General features: G+C 40.9%; 1 protein-coding gene across 2 annotated transcripts in view; it reads right to left on the bottom strand.

Annotated features, from left to right (window-relative positions):
- The window catches only part of SLIT3 (slit guidance ligand 3), a 781,907-nt gene that overhangs the window by 718,210 nt on the left and 40,395 nt on the right, over positions 1 to 23,302 (bottom strand). For both annotated transcript variants that reach the window (XM_039485327.1, XM_039485326.1), the window contains exon 3: positions 18,971 to 19,042. In XM_039485327.1, coding sequence (XP_039341261.1) covers positions 18,971 to 19,042 — 72 coding nt within the window. The remainder of the gene's footprint in view (positions 1 to 18,970; positions 19,043 to 23,302) is intronic.

Raw genomic sequence — 23,302 nt, forward strand, 5'->3', positions numbered from 1 at the left:
CTGAAGATATTAGGAAATCTGGCCCTTTCATTCTGGTGACTAAAGATGTTCTGAGTTTTTGAAAATTTTGCCCTCATTTGTGGGTTCTGGGAACTTCTGAAAAATCTGAATATTTACACACACACACACACACACACACACACACACACACTCTCTCTCTCCAACTTCTGCCAAAAGGTCAAATGCAAAAGAAGAACAATGTAGCTAGCACCCAGAACACGAACAAAGCTTTAATTGCCGTCCCTCCTCTAAAAGCATCTTGGAGATGAGTTAAAAACAAAAAAAGATGTAGCAATTACTGTATCACTTTGTGAATCCAGAGAGTAACATTAGAAGGTTAGAGGGGAATTTTAAACTGACAAGTCATGAAATAGAGTTAGATTTCATGCCTTTGGAATAGTGCATTTTTTTCTGCTCTAGTTCAACAAAGATATTGACAAACTGGAGATGATACTAAGGAGTAAAAATATGACTCACGGTTCAGGATCTGATATATGACAGAAAGGCTCAAATAACTAAATATCAAAGACTTGATGAACAGGGATTTACAACACACTAACTACTTGTATTTCATCATGAATTCGTCATCATTTAATAATTAGGAGTAATTGTTTTAAAGTAGATTAAGAAAAATACCTACAAACATCAGGATAAATTTAGCCAAATTCATGGACATTTTACACTGGCATCAAAGTAGTATATGACAATAAATTGAATGATGAAATAAGCTCAAGCCAAGAGAAAGAATACTTGTTGGTGATGTTTGCACGTTTCTGAGCCTAAACGAAGCACTTGGGAAGAAGACCATATTCATGGACTGGATGCAAATTTACCCATTACGAAGACAAACTTTTGAATTTTTCCATAATGACTAAAGTAATGACTGCTAAAACCCAAATGGCAAAACATTCAGTCACATTGCTTATGCAAAGCATGCTGTAAATCCCCCTGAAGTACAAAAAAATGCAAAGATCAAACAAATAAACCACAGCAAGAATAATGTTTAACATCTTCAATGTAATGATAAACATTAATCTAAAATTCCATATGAATTATAGCTATGCTGTATATGAAACATCATTATTCCATTTGCTTTTACAGTCACCACTTTTGGAAGCTTAGAAATTCTGTGGTTACAAAGCCTCTTGTCTATTTAAGCCTGACCCAAATTTGTTTTTCCTTGAGTTCTTATAGGTCAGTGACCTGCTATGAAAATGTTTTTGATGAAACCAGGATGGTTTATTATGATAATTGTTAAAATAAACTACTTTGTTTTGCAGCACTGGACAGATGTACCAATGCAAACCAAGTTAGTTTGCTCAAACATGTGTCCACCACTCTTCTGAGCTGCTCTCCCTTCCACTCTTCCTGTGTTTGGATTCCTCCTGTGAAGACCTGTTGACAGAGCTGCTAATGGTTTCCTTTCCAGAAGAGGCGCCAACTTTTTGAATGTTTAGAAAGGAGAGAAAGGTCCACTCTCACATCAGCAATAGCAAAAGTAAAGACTAAAGGTTCATAGTAGCAGGCTAATGTAACTATTTAATTACTAACTGTAGACAGACATACTAAATCATGAATTAAGTAGGGCATTAGTGCCCTTTAGTACATAAACAGTTAGTGTGCATGATCCACACTTGGTAAAGACACTATCCAGCTATAAGAGATAACCAGAGAAACGTCATTCTGAATATACGGCAGTTCAGATGAGCCACTACAAGTGGTTATCTAATCTGAGACGTGCTGCTTTATTCAATGTACAGCCCAAAAAGGAGAAGGGGAAAGCTATTACACAATTTCACAGTTTGGATCCAAATATTTTCCTATACAAATAAACACACACTCAGTTCTACAGTCCTTGTTCACTTTCAATTTGACCTTCAATGGGCCATCATTATGCTGAACCTCCAATCCACTGAAGTTATAGACTGAATGTATCACTATTTAGTGTAGCCAGAAATGGAATATAAAAGCCACTTAATTCAGAACCTAAAGTCATAACATCCACATGTTAGCAGCTGAGAAGAAGCTACGAGATTCACATTCACTCTACAAAACAGTATTGCACATTTGAAGGCATGAAATGGGGGACAAGCCTAAAATGACGGGGGGGTGGGATTGTCATCAGCTGAACATGCCCTCCCAGAGGCATGGTGTGACCAAAAAACTTAATGTGATCTTTGGATACATAAACAGGGGAATCTTGAGCAGAAATAGAGAGGGTATATCACATCTCTATTTGGCACTGGTGCAGCTGCTACAGGAATGCTGCATTCAGTTCTGGTGTCCACAGTTTAACAAGGATTTTGAGAAATTAGAGAGAGTTCAGAGAAGAGTCACCAGAATGATTGAAGACTTTTGAAAACATGCCTGATAGTGAGACATGGAGTGCAATCCACATAGCCCACAGAAGAGAAGCTTAAGCGGTGACTTAATCACAGTCTGAGAGTACCTACATGGGGAACAAAATTTTAATAGAGGGTTCTTCAATCTAGCAGACAAAGTTATAACAACATCCAATGGCTGAAAGTTGAAGCTAGACAAATTCAGACTAGAAAGAAGGAGCAAATTTTTAACTTTGAGGGTAACTGACCATTGGAACAATTCATCAAGGGTTGTGTTGGAGTCTCCATCACTGGCACTTTTAAAATCAAGACTGGATTATTATTTTTATAATAAAATATGCTATTGTTCAACAACACCTATTGGACCTGAAGCAGGAATTAATTCCTAGAAGTCTTATAGTCTGTGTTATGCTGGAAATCAGACAAGATCATCTCAGTGGTTGCTTCTGGCCTTAAAAATCCATGAATCAATATTCCACAGAGGAGCACAATATTTTCTATTTGTTTACACCAGTGGTTCTCAACCAGGGGTATGTGTTCTCCTGGAAATATTCAGAGGTCTTCCAGGCGGTACATCTATTTATCTAGATATTTGCCTAGTTTTACAATATGCTACATTAAAACCACTAGCAAAGTCATTACAAACTAAAATTTAATAGACAATGATTTGTTTATACTGCTCGATACACTAAAATGTAAGTACAATATTTATATTCCAATTAACATTTTATAATTATATGGTAAAAATGAAAAAGTAGGCAATTTTTCAGTAATAGTGTGCTGACACACTGTTGCATTTTTATTTCTGGTTTTGTAAGCTTTTAAGTGAGGTGAAATTTGGGAGTATTCAAGACAAATCAGACTCTTGAAAGGGGTACAGCAGTCTGGAAAGATTCAGAGCCACTGGTTTACACTGCCCAATTTGATCAACTGTCAAAAGATTGGGTCCAAAAGATTGACACGCTTCTTCCAAGTACTGCAAACTAAAAGCAGGATTCTATTCTTCTCTCAAGCACAGATAAAGTCCATTGTTTTTCACTAGTTAAGATTCTTCTTCTCCCCGTCCCACTCCCACCTGTTCCCTTTCTGATAAATACCCATTTGGAAAGTACCCAACAATACTTAAATCTAAATGTTAGTTTTGTATTAACTACCTTGGCTGGGAAATATTTTAGATTCAAGTAACAATTTATTCTTGATTACTATATAATGAAACTAAGTTCCAAAGCAAGTTTTAAAGAAAGTAGCCATTCTCCAACTTCACCCTTTAGAGATTCTCATTGACTGAATCCCCAGTGCTGTAAGTTCTGACAGGAAATGCTTTTATGTAAATCCCAGAACAGATGAAGTCCAAGGTCAGATGACTCAAAATATAACTCTTTCAATGTCAACACCAAAGGAGTCAAAATTTAGAAATTACACTCAAATTTCTTCCCAAGTCTGCATTTTACATTCTGGGATGTTTTAATGTGGTGTTAGAGTGCAATGAAGCAGTAGAACTATTTTACATTTAGGAGGTTTTGGACTTCATAGCAAGCAGTTTGGAAACTTACAATGCCATGCTGGGTTAAACAATATAATTATGAACATTTCCATTTGTGGTCAAAAGACAATTGAATGAGAATTATTAAATTAAACATGTAGTGACCACTATCCTTAACTCCAAGCAGTTTGATGCAGCGGATTTTGATAGATGGTGAGTACCTTAGAAAGATCAGTTATTTTCATGCTTTGGTTTATGCTTCTTCTGAAGCATACAAGTAAGTTTGGAGTTATGATTCTGTTGTCCCATCAGACAAGCATGCACTTAAAAATCCTTGGAAGAGGAGAGCTATGTAATTATTTTCCTCCAAATTTCCATTGGAGTTGTCATTTGTAATAAGAACATAAGCAAATCCCAGCTTTCTCTCTTCAAATATGTTTGCACTATTTATGTCAGCTGAAGCTTCAGGAAAGGTAACTTTTCAATCTGCGAGGAACAAACACTAATCAGTACCAAATATACTTAGCTACTCTGCCAGTGCACTTCTGTACTAAACTAGAATGCATTTACTTTTCCAGTCCTTGGACTTCAAGTACTGTACGCTAATCATATTGCAGACTGCCCAACTGCAGTGGTTTGCTTTTGACTGGCAATTAAATACGTCTTTATCTTATTTAGTTGGTTTCCAAAGTATATAGCATCCTCTATCTGCATAAACTATGTATTTGTGTCACACGGTGGTTCCTCATTTTAATGCCTGAAGTATTACTTAACTAACTCATATGAATGTTAATACATGATATATACTTCAAGATGAAAACATATCTGTATTTAAATAAAAGCTATATTAGCTGCCTTTGCCATATGCTGCCTTTGACCCTTGAAATAATGTCAAGTTTAATGGGAGCACAGTATGTGGCTAGAAATAAATATTGTTGTACTGTAGGTATGCAATGCCAAGCTGCTAGCAAATTTCTATATGAGAGACACTTTTTAAAGTAAATGGTAAAAAAAAATTCAATATTTCTTAACATTGAAGTCTTTCTTGCTCCTCAACAAATTAAATCATTTCCAAAAGAAGAAACATTGACAATTAAATAATAAGATGACTTAAGCCATTTGAAAATTTTAAATAGAAACAACCAGTTAAAAAACTGAACAACAATATGCATAGCAAAAATACTGCACAAGATGCTCTTCATGGCACTACATTTTAAAATTATTCAGAAGCTAAAGCTGGTGCAGAAAGTGGCTGCCTGCCTCTTCAGTGTTGCTTCACCACAGCACCCACTATACCAGCATTCCATAACATGCACTCCCATCTGATGCATACCTTTCATCCCAGTTTGAAATTCTCTCCTTATACAGCCTTAATTGACTTGCAAGTTTGATAATGTTCTAGAGAGCGCATCTTTCCTTGTGCCAGACTGTCACAGTTTTGATCAGCAGAGGCACTCAAGCTCTGTCTCTCCATCTGAAACTGGGTGTGCGGCTAGGATGCTAACAAAAGTTTCTAGGAGGTTCTCATGAGGCTCCTCAATTCTGCAATTTGGTGTTTACTCTGTTTTAAAATAGCCTGGATCTGTTAACATTCACGGCACATTGCAAGTCCATCTCTTGTAGGGAGCACTGAGCCCTCTGTGTGGATAATTTATATACCTACTGGCCAGATTCATATGTAGCTGTGTGTCTATTCTTTAACACGTGGATGTTACATTTAGCTATTAAGATATCTGTTAAGATGCCTGGAATAGTCTTTATTTACACTTACATGGAATCCCACAGGAAACCCAATGGAGTCAAATGACAATAGCAAAAGGTGTCCAAGTTATGGGGGACAACAATAGGGTCAATCTGCTGTTCACTTTAAGTAAGAGGTGAGAAGTAGGGGTTATCCTAAGTGTCAAATTACAGGTCAGTGTCACATTGAAAAAATATTTTTGAAGTTGTATATTTAAAAATAGCTTTCAATGTATTTCATATTCTACATGTACACTGCCATCTTTTAAATCTTTATATCACGTGTGCTTTCTTTTGCATTGTGCTCATTTCACCACAGTTTCAATAAAACCTTGAATGGTTGGCATTTCTCAAGCAGGAGAGATCCAACATGTGACACTAGTCACAAAACAAACTGAATATTTGCATGACATAGCTTATATCTTAGTTTATTTTCTTCTGTTCAGTAACTGGTCAGAGTATTTTGACTCTATATGGAAAAGTATGTAGAAGAGATTACAAAACATTCCTTTCAAACAACAACTTTTTGGACTACAAGATTTTTTCCCCCTTCCATAATTCTATTTTTAAAATCTAGCATACACTGGAGTTGTGAGAACAGCAAAGTTATGAGAAAGATATCTAGAAAACATTGATCTTCCCTAACTAGATCTGGTATGCAATTTACAGGAAAGAGCAACGCTTCACTAAATCACAGGAACTTAAAAAAAACTACAGTGAAATGTCCTAAAAAGGCCACTTAACAGTTCTGACTTGCGCAACTGAAGAAAGCAAATCTGAAATCTTAATCATCCTTTCAGCAGCCAAGGCTACAGCTTGGGAACATTTATTTTGGCTGCTTGAGTCAATGTAACATCATATAAAGCTCAACCAATGGCAGCAACATGTTACTGTGGGCTCCCCACCTCCCAAAGAATTATTAAATCAGTGGTTCTATCACCAGGGCCGGCTCCAGACCCCAGCGCGGCAAGCACGCGCGTGGGGTGGCCATTTCCCAGGGGGGCGGCAGATTGGGCCGGGGGACCTGCCGCAGTCATGCCTGCGGGAGGTCCACTGGAGCCCCGGGAGGACCAGACCTGCCGCAGGTATGACTGCGGAGGAGGCGCTCGTCCCGCGGCTCCAGTGGACCTCCCGCAGGCATGACTGCGGCAGCTCAACCGCAGCCGCCGGACCAGCGAACCGTCCGCAGCTGCGGGGAGGTCCAGCCGAGCCGCGCGACCAGCGGACCCTCTGCAGTCATGCCCGCGGGAGGTCCGCTGCTCCCGCGGCTCCGGGGCGCCTCCCGCGCATGACTGCTTGAGGCGGCCAAAAAGGTAGAGCCGCCCCTGTCTATCACCCTAACCATGTAACAGCCTGCTGCTTTAAATCCATTCAAATGTATGTCTCTGGTGTGTCCTGATCAATTATTTTGTGCTCATTTACTCTGAGTTAGTAGAAAAGAGTTATTTGTGTATTCTAGGGAAAACTGAGGCATATAGCACAAGTAAGCTTCTTCACCAAAAGGTCACACAGGAAGATTCTTAGATATAAATTAATATGGCTCAGTGAGATGAAAGAACAAGTGTAGTGTCTGCAGTTCCAGAATATCTAAATTTCACACTCATCTGGAGTACTAAAATAGTAAAACTCATAGCAAACCAACATGAGCAGGGCACCTACTGTCACAGTTCTCAGGTGCCTCCTACTGCATAAACACTGAAAACTCTGTAGGGCATCCCATCTGCCTAAGTATGGATCTCTATGATACAAATTGAGTTAAATTGTCCATTTGTGTTGAAGGGGGTAGGGTTCTTGGCTCCCACTCCACTAGTCCCTTCTGTATGTTCTCAGATTCCCTAACCCCAAAAGGGGTAGAACATGGTGGTACCAACCACCTGATCAACTCACCTTGAACATAAGAATGACCCTACTGGGTCAGACCAAAGGTCCATCTAGCCCAGTATCCTGTCTTCTGACAGTGGCCAGTGCCAGGTGCCCCAGAGGGAATGAACGTAACAGGTCATCATCAAGTGATCCATCCCCTGTCGCCCATTCCCAGCTTCTGGCAAACAGAGGCTAGGGACACCATTCCTGCCCATCCTGGCTAATAGCCATTGATGGATCTCCTCCATGAACTTATCTAGTTCTTTTCTGAACCCTGTTATGGTCTTGGCCTTCACAACATCCTCTGGCAAGGAGTTCCAAAGGTTGACCGTGCGTTGTGTGAAGAAATACTTCCTTTTATTTGTTTTAAACCTGTTGCCTGTTAATTATATTTGGTGACCCCTAGTTTTTCTGTTGTGAGGCTTGCAGAACTTGTCTTACCCAGCCACTGCCCCAGGGTCACTGTCTCCTTGTAAACACAGGAGGTAAGGGCGGGGGGCCCGCTGGTAAATGGCATTCCTGTGCGCAGTACCCCAAAGGCTTCTAGGAGTCTCCTTTCAGAGCTGTAGAGCCACTATCTGCTCTGTCCCAGAACTGCCTGGCAGCTGCTGGGAAATTCCTGCTTTCTAAGCCCCTATTCCACTCTTCTCATGAGTGAAATAGCCAGCCTTGCCCATAGCAGCTTTTTAACCCCTTCAACACCGGAGCAGGGTTTAGACACCCTTCACAATTCACTAATAGAAAACGACCATTTTGAAACCTTCTCCTGAATAGCTATTACAGAAAATAATGTTTCTCAACCTTATGCAAACCACTGCTTTGTTACTCTGCTCTATTATTGGGTGATTCATAAACTTCATAGATTTTTAGGAATATGGAAAAAAATGCATGTTTGCTGGGTGTAAAGAAACACTACAAACTCTGTATAAATACCATAAGCAGGGATCCATCTAGAATGCCACAGGTCTGCAACAAACTTTTGTTTACAATAGTGAAGAACTATCTGATACATTTATTATTTTACCCACAACTCTGAGCCACTTAGCAATCTTTCCACTCAGCATGTTAATTGTGGAAAATGCTTTTTGTATTACATGATTTATTTAAAGCCTGTTCAGTCCTAATTGATGAGGTCTAGATTGCAAAGCATCTCTCAGAACAATATATTCTTCTCCACTAGCATCCTCGGTCACTAATAGTGATTTTACAGTACATTATGCCCAAACAACCCACTTTAATGTAATAATCAAACATTTAAAATTCAGCTTACAGAAATATAATACACAGTAGCATCTCTCCAGTTAAAGGTCAAACCCAATTTCCATTTTAAAGCTCTATCGCTGCACAAAACAAGGGTTCTGGAGTTAAAACTTGGCATCCAAGTTCTTTGTCTGAGAGCTAATTATTTTTCCGAACATTGGAGAGATTAGATTTGACTATATTTACAGTTTTTGTCATCCTTTAAAAACAGAAACATATTGTTAGCGTTTTCAGATGTTGAAATCCTTTAGTCTAAGCTAAAGAAACTGAGCTGAGGAGAAAGAACCAACTGTGAGCTAAAGTCAACCCTTTTGAAGATAGTGGGGCTGTGTGACAATTTTTGGCAGACGGCTATGTAAAAGTCAAGACTATTTAATGTCTTGTATCCTGCCTCTTCATTCTACAGAGATGTAGGACATCTGGCTGTGGGAGGGATTTCAGTCTGTACTTTGGGCCCCATCATGCCCAGTATCATGAGTTTATCCATTTACTGTAGTACGCCTACATTCTTGATCACGTGTCATTTTGTTTGTATAATGTGTAACAGCCTTTCTGCTCATTTAAGTATGATTGTGTAGCTGAAATGTCAGGGTCCAAACAAACAAGCCAATAAAATACTGTTTTTTAAATTGTATTACAACCTTGTTATGCCAATATTTCACAGTACTATACATATTAAGCTCACAGTACAAATCAGATCCAGCTATACTGTAAAATTCTATTTTTATTCGGATATATTTCAATGTTATGTGTTCTAGAACAGTTAAGGCAAAGTCAGAAATAGTGTATCACATTAGACACTGATTCATCCTGCCTGGGTACTGCATCCTGCACTTACAGGGACTGGACCAGTTTAATCATAAGGGTTTGGGAGAAGAGGGAGTTGTTAATCTGACCTTCAGGAAGGATCACAAATCTCTAGGATACTCCTCAGTGGAGGATTTTACTTTTGATCTCTTAATTACACCAAATTAGCTTAAAAAGAGGTATACAAATATTTATTGGCCCCTCATTGGCTACCAGTATTGTGGATTAAAGAGCACTCTGCAGAACACTAAGTTTCCTGTTCTCCACTGCAGAAAAATGTGAAGCATCTTTCTAAAACTTGAAGCATCCATAGCATTTATATGGCACTTCACATGCTCAACACTCTCCAAATATCTCTTTCGTTAAGAAAGGGCTGGAGTTCATGCCATGGCAATTTTAGAAGGTTTGATTGAAATAAGTTTCTTACAAATTGTACCCAAGATTATATCGTGTGAATTACTCTCTTTAAACAATGCTATGCTCATTGGAGCATGTTTAGTTCATGCTTGCATTCTCAGAACACATCTTTTTAATTTTCCTTAGCGACATACAAAAAGTACTGAAGCAAAAATCTCTGCTTCGCCAAGCTTTCCATCAGCAATGTTAGTCATGTTTTACAGTCCAATAATTAGCCCTACATAAAACTAGCATGAATAACAGTTGACTACATAATTTCATTTTATACAACAAAACATAAATTGAATTAAGGGATAGGGCTGTAATATAAAGGAGCCGGAAATTACTAAGCAAGTGACACTGTCTTCTGAGATATTCCATATACCAAAAGGTAAAGCAGTTACCTTAAAATGGTTATAGCACTACTAGCCAAGTGAGCTGAACCCTGGGGTATCATTTAGAAGATTCCTGAAAGGCACTCCAAATTCTTTCAGCTATATTCATAACTACTTAAATACTTACTGAACACTCCTACTATTCATAAGGCCTGACACATGAAGTCCTTTAGCTGACATAAGTTCATCACACATTTTGGAAGATCGTACTGTACATCTGTTCTACAAAGAGTATGACAGCAATAGCAGTAGCACTCAAACCTGATAGACAACTTAGGGTATGTCTACACTATGAAATTAGGTCGAATTTATAGAAGTCGGTTTTTTAGAAATCGTTTTTATACAGTCAATTGTTTGTGTCCCCACATAAAATGCTCTAAGTGCATTAAGTCGGCAGACTGCGCCCACAGTACCAAGGCTAGCATCGACTTCAGGAGCGTTGCACTGTGGGTAGCTATCCCACAGTTCCCGCAGTCTCCGCTGCCCATTGGAATTCTGGGTTGAGATCCCAGTGCCTGATGGGACAAAAACAGTGTCACGGGTGGTTCTGGGTACATCTCATCAGGCTCCCCACCCTCCCTCCATGAAAGTAACAGCAGACAATCGTTTTGCGCCTTTTTTCCTGGGTTACCTGTGCAGACACCATACACGGCAAGCATGGAGCCCACTCAGCTCACCGTCACCGTATGTCTCCTGGGTACTGGCAGACGTGGTTCTGCATTGCTACACAGCAGCAGCTCAGTGCCTTTTGACAGTAGACGGTGCATTACGATTGGTAGCCATTGTAGTCATACTCCTGGGTGCTCTTTTAGCTGACCTCGGTGAGGTCGGTCAGGGGCACCTGGGCAGACATGGGAGTGACTCAGTCAGGTCATTCCCTTTTCAAGTGTCATCTCATGGAGACTCAGTCCTGCCAGCAGTCGTACTGCACTGTCTTCTGGTGAGCAGCCAGGAGATGACGATGGCTAGCAGTCATACTGCACCATCTGCTGCCAGCCTAACATGTATAAGATAGATGGAGTGGATCAAAACAAGAAATAGACCAGATTTGTTTTGTTTTCATTTGCTCCCCCGTCTCTCTCTCCCTCCCTCCGTGAAATCAATGGCCTGCTAAACCCAGGGTTTTGAGTTCAATCCTTGAGGGGGCCATTCTGTATGACAGTTGTTTGTGTTTCTCCTTGATGCAAAGCCACCCTCTTTGTTGATATTAATTCCCTGTAAGCCAAACCTGTAAGCCATGTTGTCAGCTGCCCCTCCCTCCATCAGAGCAACGGCAGACAATCATTTTGCGCCTTTTTTCAGCACATACGCCATAGCACTGGGAACATGGAGCCCGCTCAGATCACTGCGGCAATTATGAGAACTGTAAACACCACGCGCATTATCCAGCAGGATATGCAGAACCAGAACCTGCAAAAGCGAAACCAGGTGAGGAGGCGACGGCAGCACAGTGACGAGAGTGATGAGGACATGGACATAAACTTCTCACAAAGTACGGGCCCCGGCAATGTGCACATCATGGTGTTAATTGGGCAGGTTCATGGCGTGGAACGCCAATTCTGGGACCAAAAAACAAGCACAGACTGGTGGGATTGCATAGTGTTACAGCTCTGGGACGATTCCCAGTGGCTGCGAAACTTTCGCATGCGTAAGGGCACTTTCATGGAACTTTGTGACTTGCTTTCCCCTGCCTTGAAGCGCCAGGATACCGAGAGCAGACCTCACAGTTGAGAAGCGAGTGGCGATAGCCTTGTGGAAGCTTGCAACACCAGACAGCTACCGGTCAGTTGGGCATCAATTTGGAGTGGGCAAATCTACTGTGGGGGCTGCTGTGATCCAAGCAGACAGCGCAACCAAAGAGCTGCTGATATCAAGGGTAGTGACTCTGGGAAATATGCAGGCCATAGTGGATGGCTTTGCTGCAATGGGATTCCCTGTGATCAGGCAATAGACGGAAACCTATCTTGGCACCAGAGCACCAAGCCAGCGAGTACATAAACCGAAAGGGGTACTTTTCAGTGCTTCTGCAAGCACTCGTGGATCACAAGGGACGTTTCACCAACATCAATGTGGGATGGCCGGGAAAGGTACATGACACATCTTCAGGAACTCAAGTCTGTTTCAAAAGCTGTAGGAAGGGACTTTCTTCCCAGACCAGAAAATAACCATCGGGGATGTTGAAATGCCTATAGTTATCCTTGGGGACCCAGCATACCCCTTAATGCCATGGCTCATGAAGCCGTACACAGACAGCCTGAACAGTAGTCAGCAGCTGTTCGACTATAGGCTGAGCAAGTGCAGAATGGTGGTATAATGTGCATTTGGACGTTTAAAAGTGCTCTGGCACAGTTTACTGACTCAGATATACCTCAACGAAACCAATATTCCCATTGTTATTACGGCTTGCTGTGCGCTCCACAATATCTGTGAGAGTGAGGGGGAGATGTTTATGGTGGGGTGGGAGGTTGAGGCAAATCACCTGGCCACTGATTACGCGCAGCCAGACATCAGAGCGGTTACAAGAGTACAGGAGGGCGCGCTGCGTATCAGAGAAGCTTTGAAAACCAGTTTCATAACTGGCCCGGCCATAGTGTGAAAGTTCTGTTTGTTTCTCCTTGATGAACTCCTCCCCCTTCCCTTAGTTCACTCTACTTCCCTGTAAGCTAACACTGTCCCCTCCCCCTTCAATCACCACTTGCAGAGGCAATAAAGTCATTGTTCCTTCACATTCATGCATTTTTTATTAATTCATCACACAAATAGAGGGATAACTGCCAAGGTAGCCCGGGAGGGATAGAGGAGGAGGGAAGCACTGGGTGAAGTGGGGGAGGAGCACAAGGCCTCTCTGCACTTTAAAACTTAAAAACGTATTGAGTGCCAGCCTTCTGTTGCTTGGGCAATCCTCTGGGGTAGAGTGGCTGGGTGGCCGGAGGCCCCCCCACCACATTCTTGGACGTCTGGGTGAGGAAGCTATGGAACTTGAGGAGGAGGTTACACAGGGGCTGTAGTGGCGGTCTGTGCTCCTGCTGCCTTTCCTGCAGCTCAACCATATGCTGGAGCATATAAGTTTGATCCTCCAGCAGCCTGAGCATTGACTCCTGCCTTCTGTCAGCAAGCTGACGCCACCAATCATCTTCAGCCTGCCACTTACTCTCTTCAGCCCGCCACCTCTCCTCACATTCATATTGCGCTTTCCTTCACTCTAACATTGTCTGCCTCCACGCATTCTGCTGTGATCTGTCAGTGTGGGAGGACAGCATGAGCTCAGAGAACATTTCATCCCGAGTGCGTTTTTTTCACCTTCTAATCTTCACTAGCCTCTGTGAAGGAGAAACATATGCAGCTGGTGGAGAGAAAAAAAAGGGAGAGTGGTAGTTACAAAGACACATTTTATAGAACAATGGGTACACTCTTTCATGGTAAACCTTGCTGTTAACATTACATAGCACATGTGCTTTCGTTACAAGGTTGCATTTTGCCTCTTATTGAGGGTATGCCGGTTTGGTGTGAGAGATCACTCACACAGGGTGGGGCAACAGAATTTGGCTTGCAGGCAGACATGGTAAGCCACAGTCTTTTGGCATCTTTAACCTTCATAACATGTGGGAATGGTTTCAAACAGCAGCGCCCTCATTTCCCATACCAAGCACCCATTGGGTTGGCCATTTAAAATGGGCTGGCAATTTAAAAGGAGGGGCTGCGGTTTCTGGGTTAACATGCAACACAAAACCAACTAACCCCCCCACACACATCCAATTCTCTGAGATGATGGCTTCACCCCTCCCCCCCACCACGTGGCTAACAGTGGGAAACATTTCTGTTCAGCCACAGGCAAACATCCCAGCAAGAACAGGCACCTCTGAATGTCCGCTTAATAAAACTACCCTATTTCAACCAGGTGACCATGAATGATATCACTCTCCTGAGGATAACACATAAAGAACGGATGTTGTTTGAATGCCAGCAAACACCGGGACCATACACCGCAATGCTTTGTTCTACAATGATTCCCAACTACGTGCTACTGGCCTGGCGTGGTAAAGTGTCCTACCATGGAGAACAGAATAATGGTGCCCTCCCCCAAAACCTTTTGCAAAGGCTTTGGGGGTACCTCCAGGAGAGCTTTATGGAGATGTCCCTGGAGGATTTCCGCTCCATCCCCAGACACGTTAACAGACTTTTCCAGTAGCTGTACTGGCCGTGAATGCCAAGGCAAATTAATCATTAAACACGCTTGCTTTTAAACCATGTATAATATTTACAAAGGTACACTCACCAGAGGTCTCTTCTCTGCCTTCAGGGTCCGGGAGCCCGCCTTGGGTGGGTTCGGGGGGTACTGGCTCCAGGTCCACCATGAGAAACAGATCCTGGCTGTTGGTGAAACTGGTTTCTCCGCTTCCTTGTGGTGAGCTACCTTCCTCGTCCCCAAAACTCGCTTCCGTGTTGCGTTCTACTCCACTGACTGAGTCAAAGCACAGGGTTGGGGGACTGGTGGTTGCATCCCCTAGAATGGCATGCAGCTCATCACAGAAGCAGCATGTTTGGGGCTGTGACCCAGAGCAGCCGTTTGCCTCTCTGGTTTTTTGGTAGGCTTGCCTGAGCTCCTTAATTTTCACACGGCACTGCTGCAAGTCCCTGTTATAGCCTCTGTCCTTCATGCCCTCGGAGATTTTTTCAAATGTTTTGGCATTTCGTTTACTGGAATGGAATTCAGCTAGCAAGGATTCGTCTCCCCATACAGCGATCAGATCTCGTACCTCCCGTTTGGTCCATGCTGGAGCTCTTTTGCGATTCTGGGACTCCATGGTCACCTGTGCTGATCAGCTCGCCACGCTGGCCAAACAGGAAATGAAATTCAAAAGTTCGTGGAACTTTTCCTGTCTACCTGGCCAGTGCATCTGAGTTAAGAGCGCTGTTCAGAGCGGTCACAATGGAGCACTCTGGGATAGCTCCCGGAGGCCAATACCGTCGAATTGCATCCACACTACCCCAAATTCGACCTGGCAAGGCCGATTTCAGCACTAATCCCCTTGTCGGGGGTGGAGTAAAGAAACTGATTTTAAGAGCCCTTTAAGTCAAAAAAGGGCTTTGTCGTGTGGACGGGTGCAGGGTTAAATCAAGGTAATGCTGCTAAATTCGACCTAAAATCGTAGCGTAGACCAGGCCTTATACTAATGCTGTTTCAGGGCATCAGACCTGCAAGCTGTTTCATGAAGGTGAACGCCTAAACACGCATGGAGACTCTTAACTTCCATTGGGTACTGCACAAATGTGGAGTTGGCCTATGCAGAGTAGGTTGCAGGATTGGACCTACAGCTGCAGAAGAACAAACATTTAAGTAAGGCAGACTAACTGCACACATTAGTTTTACATGTGTTTTGTTTAAACCATTTTTTCTTTTGATGCTTAGCCACCACAGAAATTGACTCTTTTAGTTCTGGCTTAGAAAAGCATAGAAGGTGGCAACGTTATAAAAACTAATCCATGTTGTAAAACCACTAAATAAAGCCTGCTTTTTTGATGTGCTAAGACCGGTAGCTCCCATTGAACTTAATTGAATTGGAGTTATAGATGCTCAGCGATAGAGAAAGTAAGACCCTTAAAGAACGTAGGAAGTGCAGAAGATAGCTTGCAGACTCCTTGTTGCATGCGGGTTTCCATATCTAATGGATATTATCAAAACCTAGTTACTGTCTGCAATATCATTTTAATTACCAAGTCTGCACTGCAGCTACCCATGTTGTGACTTGAATTCAGTGCTTAAGTCAGCCTCACGCTTTCCTCATCTGCCACAATTTTTGACAGAAATTTGCCCTTTGGAGGCTCTGCTTATGTTGCAAAAACTAGCATCCATTCAATCAGTAAAGCTAAGTTTTTAGAGATTCTAATGGTAAAAGTAGAACAATTGGAAAGTTGTCAACAAGTATGTTTTTGACATCAGTAACTGGAACCTACACAGACATTTCGTTTTATAGTTTTAGACTGATTTAAAGGAGGGGGAAAGACATCACAGGCAATAAATTTCACAAAGAAAACTCTGTCCATATTTTTAGTTAATAATGAGGCTTTTGCTTTGATGTCTAGAAAAGTTCAACTACATTAAGAGAAAATAATATTAATTTAGGGTTAATGCCCTTTGAATGATCACTACTGTAAAAAAAAGCAATATGTTTCCAATGCAATTTCGAATAAGAAAATGTAATGTACAATATTTTGCCAGGAACAAAATTACTCAAGTTTTTAAAAGTTTGACCCACTGCAGCTGCTTTGTTAAAAAAGCAAATGATTACTTTTGCATCCACTTTAAGAGATCAAAAGCCAACTTTATTCCAAAGCCTGCAGCAGTGTAAGTGAAATTTTTATTTGTTATTTGAAATAAATTAAATGGAAAAAGCCAGCTTTTTTTTTTTAATTCAGCCATCATATTTTCTGAATTAACATTTTGTGGTGCTTGACAATAGTTAATAAAATAGTTTTTATATTGCCTAAAATGTTGCAATTTAGCCCTTACAAGTTATGCCAGGCTTTCCACAATTCCTTCTCCAAAGCACACTGATTCATAGCAAAAGATTAGATTTATAGTCATCTCCTATAAAATGACTTGAGGGGCACTACCAAAAAGTTGTGAGTTTCCCAATCTTTAATTCAAAGTACATCATTTAGGAAATATTTTAATGACAAGTAATCCTAAAAGCAAGGAAAGATACAGCGTATGTATGACAGAGTATATAGTACGTAGCAGGCCAACTTAAAAGTTTACAGAGAGAAAATTTAAGGGAGGCATTCAGATATCACATACTGTATATACTTGTTCATAAGCGGAATATTTTTGGTAAAAAAGTGACTCATCAAAGAGCGGGGGTCAGCTTATAAACGGATCTACACCAAAATTTGATGATTTTAAACTCTATGGAATCATTGACTTGAATATCTAATACCTTGTCATTTTGTTTACCTGGAGCGTCTGCAGGTATGGAGTCCCTCAGCTCCCTGTGGAGGTGGTTCGCTGTTCCCAGCCAATGGGAGCTGTGGGAAGTGGCATAAACAAAACGTCCCGACCTGCCAGCGGCTTACCCTGACGGGCCGGGAGCCAAAGTTTTCCAACCCCTGAAATATAAGGTCGGCTTATGAAAAGGTCATACAGTTTTTGCTATTCTTACCTATCCATTTTGGGGGGTTGGCTTATAAACGAACAGGCTAATGAACAAATATATACGGTACTTTAGCAGTTACTAGTAGAAGAATCCCATTTTTTATTTCTGGTTTCACACAAACGAAAACATACAACATAAAGAAAAGATGAGCTTCCTGGTTATGCTAATCCATTTAAGTATCCTCCTAGTATTTTTCCCAAATGCTCCTTTTAGATAGATGAGGAATTATTTAAAGAAATAAACAAATAATGGGGAAAGAGGGGAGAAGGAAGTTATTCCATTAAAGCACACAGAATGGATGTAAAACTTCAAGACTTAGTGCTGACATTTTCTTTCTAGAAAAACAAACTTTAGCTAAAACAATCGTCATTTAGTGTGTCAGATTATGCATTTATTATTTTGTAAGTAACTTTGTTACTATCTGCTACTTCCCAGACATTTCCATGAACACAACATACAAAATCACCACCTTTGTATCCTTAACAGTGTTTTATATTTCAAGATCTGTTTTTCTAAGGAGCAGATTACAAATCTCAGTGTGAATCTTAACTACATCATTTCAATTTCAAGCACAGTTTTGTAACCAAAGACAAACTATACATTTCTCTTATAAGAGTGAATCCTGAGTTGTCAAAAGATAAGTCAATGGGTAAAAAAGCAACTCACTTGTCAATAATTAAGGCAAGGCCTCAGTTGCTTTAGCACAGCAGACTTCTTTGTTCTACGTATGTACACAAAATTAACTACTCTCCATGCCAATTTTGACAGAGGTGTTTTCCCACTCTATGCACTGTTATACAACAGCAGACCCCAAAAATGAGATTGGGGTTACCTTCATGCATAGAATTCTACACAGACCCTGTTATATACCATAATACATGGCCAGTGGCCTTGTAAATGATGGATTTAAGATTATCTAAATCTTTTAGATCCATTTTATTTAAATCACTAACAAAGGCAGCAAACCAAGGGCCTTATTTTCTACTCAAAGTCCAATTTTGGACCTCTGGGACTCCACCAATATCAGTGCCATTAAATGAGTATAAAGCAAATGTAGCTGTATAGATAATCTGACACAAGGAGTTCTATTCTAATATGGAAGTGCAGGGCATTTATACTATGGCAATTCCCAATAGTGCTGGCTATTAAGACAATCCATCACCACTAATCTAATTAGATTAGAGAAGTCATCCTGAGAACATCAGAAAACAAAGTGAGATAAAATTTAGACCTGACTAACTTTGCCTTAGTGGTTTGCTATAATATAAATTATTTATTGGTGGTTACAGTTTTCTTAACAAATTATTGTTAATATCATTTTGAATTACAATAAATCATGGATACCAAGGTTTTAATCTAAAACTCAGCTCTGTTTTAAACTATTCTTAACTCAAATTAATGTCAAGTGTTTTGTTCATTCTAGCCACATTATTTCTATGTCATTATATAAACACAATAAAAAGGATGCAGAAAATAAGGCAGAAAATCTTTAGTTCTTGAAGTCAACATGTATGCAAAAAACATACTTACAGCCGTTCGAGTTGCTTTAGATCCTGAAATGCTCCACGCTCTATCATACTGATTTGATTTTCTTCCAAATGCCTATAATTAAAGAAATACCAGTTGACAATGATAATTTAATAGAATGCCTTGTACAGACAATATTTTATTCTCCCACTTCTCTACACGCTGCTTGATTTAAAGTGCTGTTCACAGCAACACCAATGACAGTGATAGTGACAGACTGGCGAAAGCCCCCTCTACAGAACGGCAGTGTTTTTTTCATGATCACTTCTACCACCATCAGAAGATAAAATTTACAGTCCAAAATACATATCACTGGTAGTTTTTGCATGGATGTAAACTGCATCCTGATTACCAGGGCTAGTAACCACATTATTGGCTTTTAGTTTTTATAGCCAAAACCCATTAAAATTTTGCAATTAGTTTATTATAGGCCTGATTCTGCCCCCTTAGTACTTTACTCTTCGCACTTCCAATCACTTTAATTTTATTCAGTGTAAGTAAGGCTGGAAGCCCACAGTCAACATCAGAAGATTAATGCAGGGTAAATAATCCAGACAAAGCATTAAGTGATAAAGTGCATGCACATAAGCATCTGCATGGGATTTCAGACTCCTTCGGAAGTTACTGAGCAATTCCTATTCAGTGAGACTTCTCCAAGGGTGCAGGAGTGCCAGCTGTCTGTGACCACTGAAGACAGTCAGTCTGCATCACAGGGAATGGGAAAAGCTACCAAGGGAAGTGCTCAGGCAATCTGTCCCTTTTTCACATGCTTGTCTCTCATTTCCTCCCATGAGACAGGGCATAGGTGGGGATGAATCAGCTGAAGAGATTGGAGGCAAGTAGAAATGCCTGGAATAGTCTTTATTTACCATTACGTGGAATCCCACTGAAATCCTGAAATTTATCACTGAGTGTTGTATCGGGGGGGGGGGGGCAGACTAAATGACAGGTAGGTGGAGCCCCCACTCCACATATGATCTGCAGTGCTGTGACACATGGCCCTGGCACTTGGATTAGCTAGGGGATGGGGAGACAAGAGAAGAGGGCTTCTCCACGCCTCACGGAGCCGACTGGCTAGAGGGCTGGCAGGGAATCCTGCCTATATTTCCTGCCACCATATTTCTTGCCACACCCCTTGGCTTGAAGTGGTTTTCTTCATATACTGGGTTTACAGTTTGGTTCAGTGGCTCTCAGCACCCCCACGATACACATTTTTCCAGTGCCATTGCCTGCCACCAGCTCCTTACCAACTGGAGGACGGAACTGCCATTGGAGAAGGGACTGTGTGGGCAGACAGGGCACAAGTGGCTGTTGCAGGGGCACAGCATGCCATGAATCTGAGCTCAGGACTGCGGGGCAGGCCCATGGAGCAGTTGGTCTCTGTGGTCATTATGAGCTTGCACCACACGTGATCATCAGCCAGAGCCCACAGGAAAGGCAGCACCTTGATCGGTGACTGATGGACTGGATGCTAGGGGCATTTGGCCTGTGTTTGCTGATCAGTGTGATTGATAGTCACTGAGAAAGGTGTTGAAGTGCATGCTGGGTGAATTCCTGCCTCTCCAAAGTGTCGTTCCGGGTGGGGGGGGGGTCTCCACTCCAAGTAGTTTGAATCCAACTACACGCGTGCACACACACACACACACACACACACACACACGTAACATAGATTATGCCAGATCTTAACTGTATTTAACATGAATAACTCATATGGTACAATATACCCGATATTTTGTACAGTACACAAAGAATAGCAGTCAGTAAAAGAAACATTTACCAATAGTCACACTACCATGTCAATAAATGTTATTTTAATAAGGACCCCCATAGAAATAGTGAGAGCTGGGATATAAGCCAACAAACTTTATATGGCTCCAAGCAGCAGAAAAATCTTGCTGTAGTAGTCTCATCCTGCAGGCGAAGTCAACAAAGCAGGGAAGTAAGTCTTCTAATAAATTTGACCTTTTTTTTATTTAGTTGTAGAATAGTTACAAGAGTTTATGCCATATGTTTTGAAGGAACAGTGGAAGATATTTGTATTTTCATCACAACCATATTAAGCATCTGCCCATTAATTCACAGTGTTAGAAAGTTCATGCACTATTTACCTCCTAGCATCTTGTAGGACTTTAAGGACTAAGATAATTGTACAAAAGGTGGTGTAAAAGTAGTGTGTTAGCTACAGAGGGCAAGTGGGTGAGATAGGAAGATTTTCCCTCACTTTCCCTTTTAACTTACCTAAACCTACACTTCTCACAGGTGCTTATCTGGGGAAAGAGAGAGTGGGAAAACCACCTCTGACCTCCTCTTTTGTGCAATGCTAAGCACAAGTGGTTTTTGTTACTGGTCACTTTATAGGGCTTTAGCTTGAGGGCAATAAACTAGCTTATAGACTTCTTGTGAACTAAATGGGACACAATATGGAATTGCTGTTCTCCCGTTAGTTTGGGACACAGGGAATTATACAGTGCCCAGCCAACAGGAGCTGGGTACTGAATTTTTCCTCTATATAATACATTAACAAAAAGAACAGGAGTACTTGTGGCAGCTTAGAGACTAAAAAATTTATTTGAGCATAAGCTTTCGTGGGCTACAGCCCACTTCTTCGGATGCTGTAGCCCATGAAAGCTTATGCTCAAATAAATTTGTTAGTCTCTAAGGTGCCACAAGTACTCCTGTTCTTTTTGCGGATACAGACTAACACGGCTGCTACTCTGAAACCTGTCATAATACATTAACGTTACCTTGTTGTGTAAATGCTACACAGGCATTTCTGTCATATTACAGATTTTCCAAGAAAAAAAAATCAGCAAGCCAGTTAAAGAAAACCAAATATGAACTCACTAATAAGACTGGTATGGTTATTAATACTGCTCAACTCCAGTTGCAACTTTGCAGTGCCACAGTGCCACTATGATCTATGATTCATATAGCGCCCAATCTAAACCTAACCAAGACTAAGGCTATGTCTATACTGCTGTGCAACTATATGGTATGCCATGTAGCCGCATCTCACACCCCAACCAACAAAAGTTTTAATGACAAAAGAGCAGTTTAAACATAGCATAAAATCAACGGTAATCTTACTATTTAATCAACAGTCATTGGGAAAGGCCCATACAAGTTGTCTTCAAACTTCACTGAACCACTTTCACTAACTTCTGCATCAATTTGTGGCTTATATACCTCCCCTCCATTATTTATGTTTTACTAAGACCTGGACCACAAACTATTGGCATTTGCATTAGTGACAATACATGCAAATACTGGATTTACACCTCCGTTTCGGCAAAGCTCTGATCTGGATAATAACTTCATTATCTGACCGCAAAAGTTTTATTAATCCGAAGTTTATCCAGATTATCTGGATTTAGCTCTGCAAATCTGGTTGGGAAATCTTGGGGAAAAAAAATAGTGTCCATTAGATTTTAAGTGCTTCCCAGCTATCCTGAAAAGTTTGGAAATATTCAGGGAGGAGGAGCAGGGAATGTGGCAGGAAGGACTTCAGGTTCAGGATTTCATTACTTCTCTTTGGTCCCAGCCAGAGCCATAGATCTAACAAAATGACAATTTATTATACTTTTTCAAAGTCCAAAGTTGAATGACAGGGGCACTTTTCCCACTCTCATCCAATTATACTTCATTGCTGTGTGATTCCTCTACTAAGTTCTCTCCAGTTATGTGCACTTCCATCTCATCCAAACTATTTATATACATCTCCCAGTAATCCAACTATGTCAGCAGCAGTGACATGCTGGTTTTGAAAACTCAAATCACCAACATTTGTACTTTTAGACCTTGCTGCCCAATTTATTTCTTCTCTAGAAATAAATATTTGTGAATAATTACACTATAAAGCCTTTGTAGCAAACTTAAATGAAAGCAAATTAAGTTAATGGTGATAATTTAAAAGTTTCACATCATGCAAAACAGAACACTGGCCTTCTGTAACAGTTCAGTCTTAATATGGAGCTATGGAAAATAATTTCTACCCCTTCGACTGATCATTTCTTTTCAGGAATATGATTGGACCCACAGCTGCTACAAGTGACAGCAGTGACTATTGTTTTTAATCATTTACATTCAGCCAGGAGGTATGGACTGTTTCCTTTAGGTGTGACCCTTACAACTGTCAACTCAAAGTTACCTGGCAGTTGCCATGTGTTCTGTATGGGAATACACCCTAAACCACCCCAAAATGGAAAGAGCCATTTAACAGTGGTTTAAGAGTGATAAATTGGTTTAACTGAAGTACAATTCATTCTACAGTGCACAAAGAAAAGTTTTAATCACAATGTTGATTAAAAGCCAAGCAGAAAAACACCAATGAAATAT

The sequence above is a fragment of the Mauremys reevesii genome, linkage group 8 (assembly GCF_016161935.1).
Source record: "Mauremys reevesii isolate NIE-2019 linkage group 8, ASM1616193v1, whole genome shotgun sequence".
NCBI classification, from domain to species: domain Eukaryota; kingdom Metazoa; phylum Chordata; order Testudines; family Geoemydidae; genus Mauremys; species Mauremys reevesii.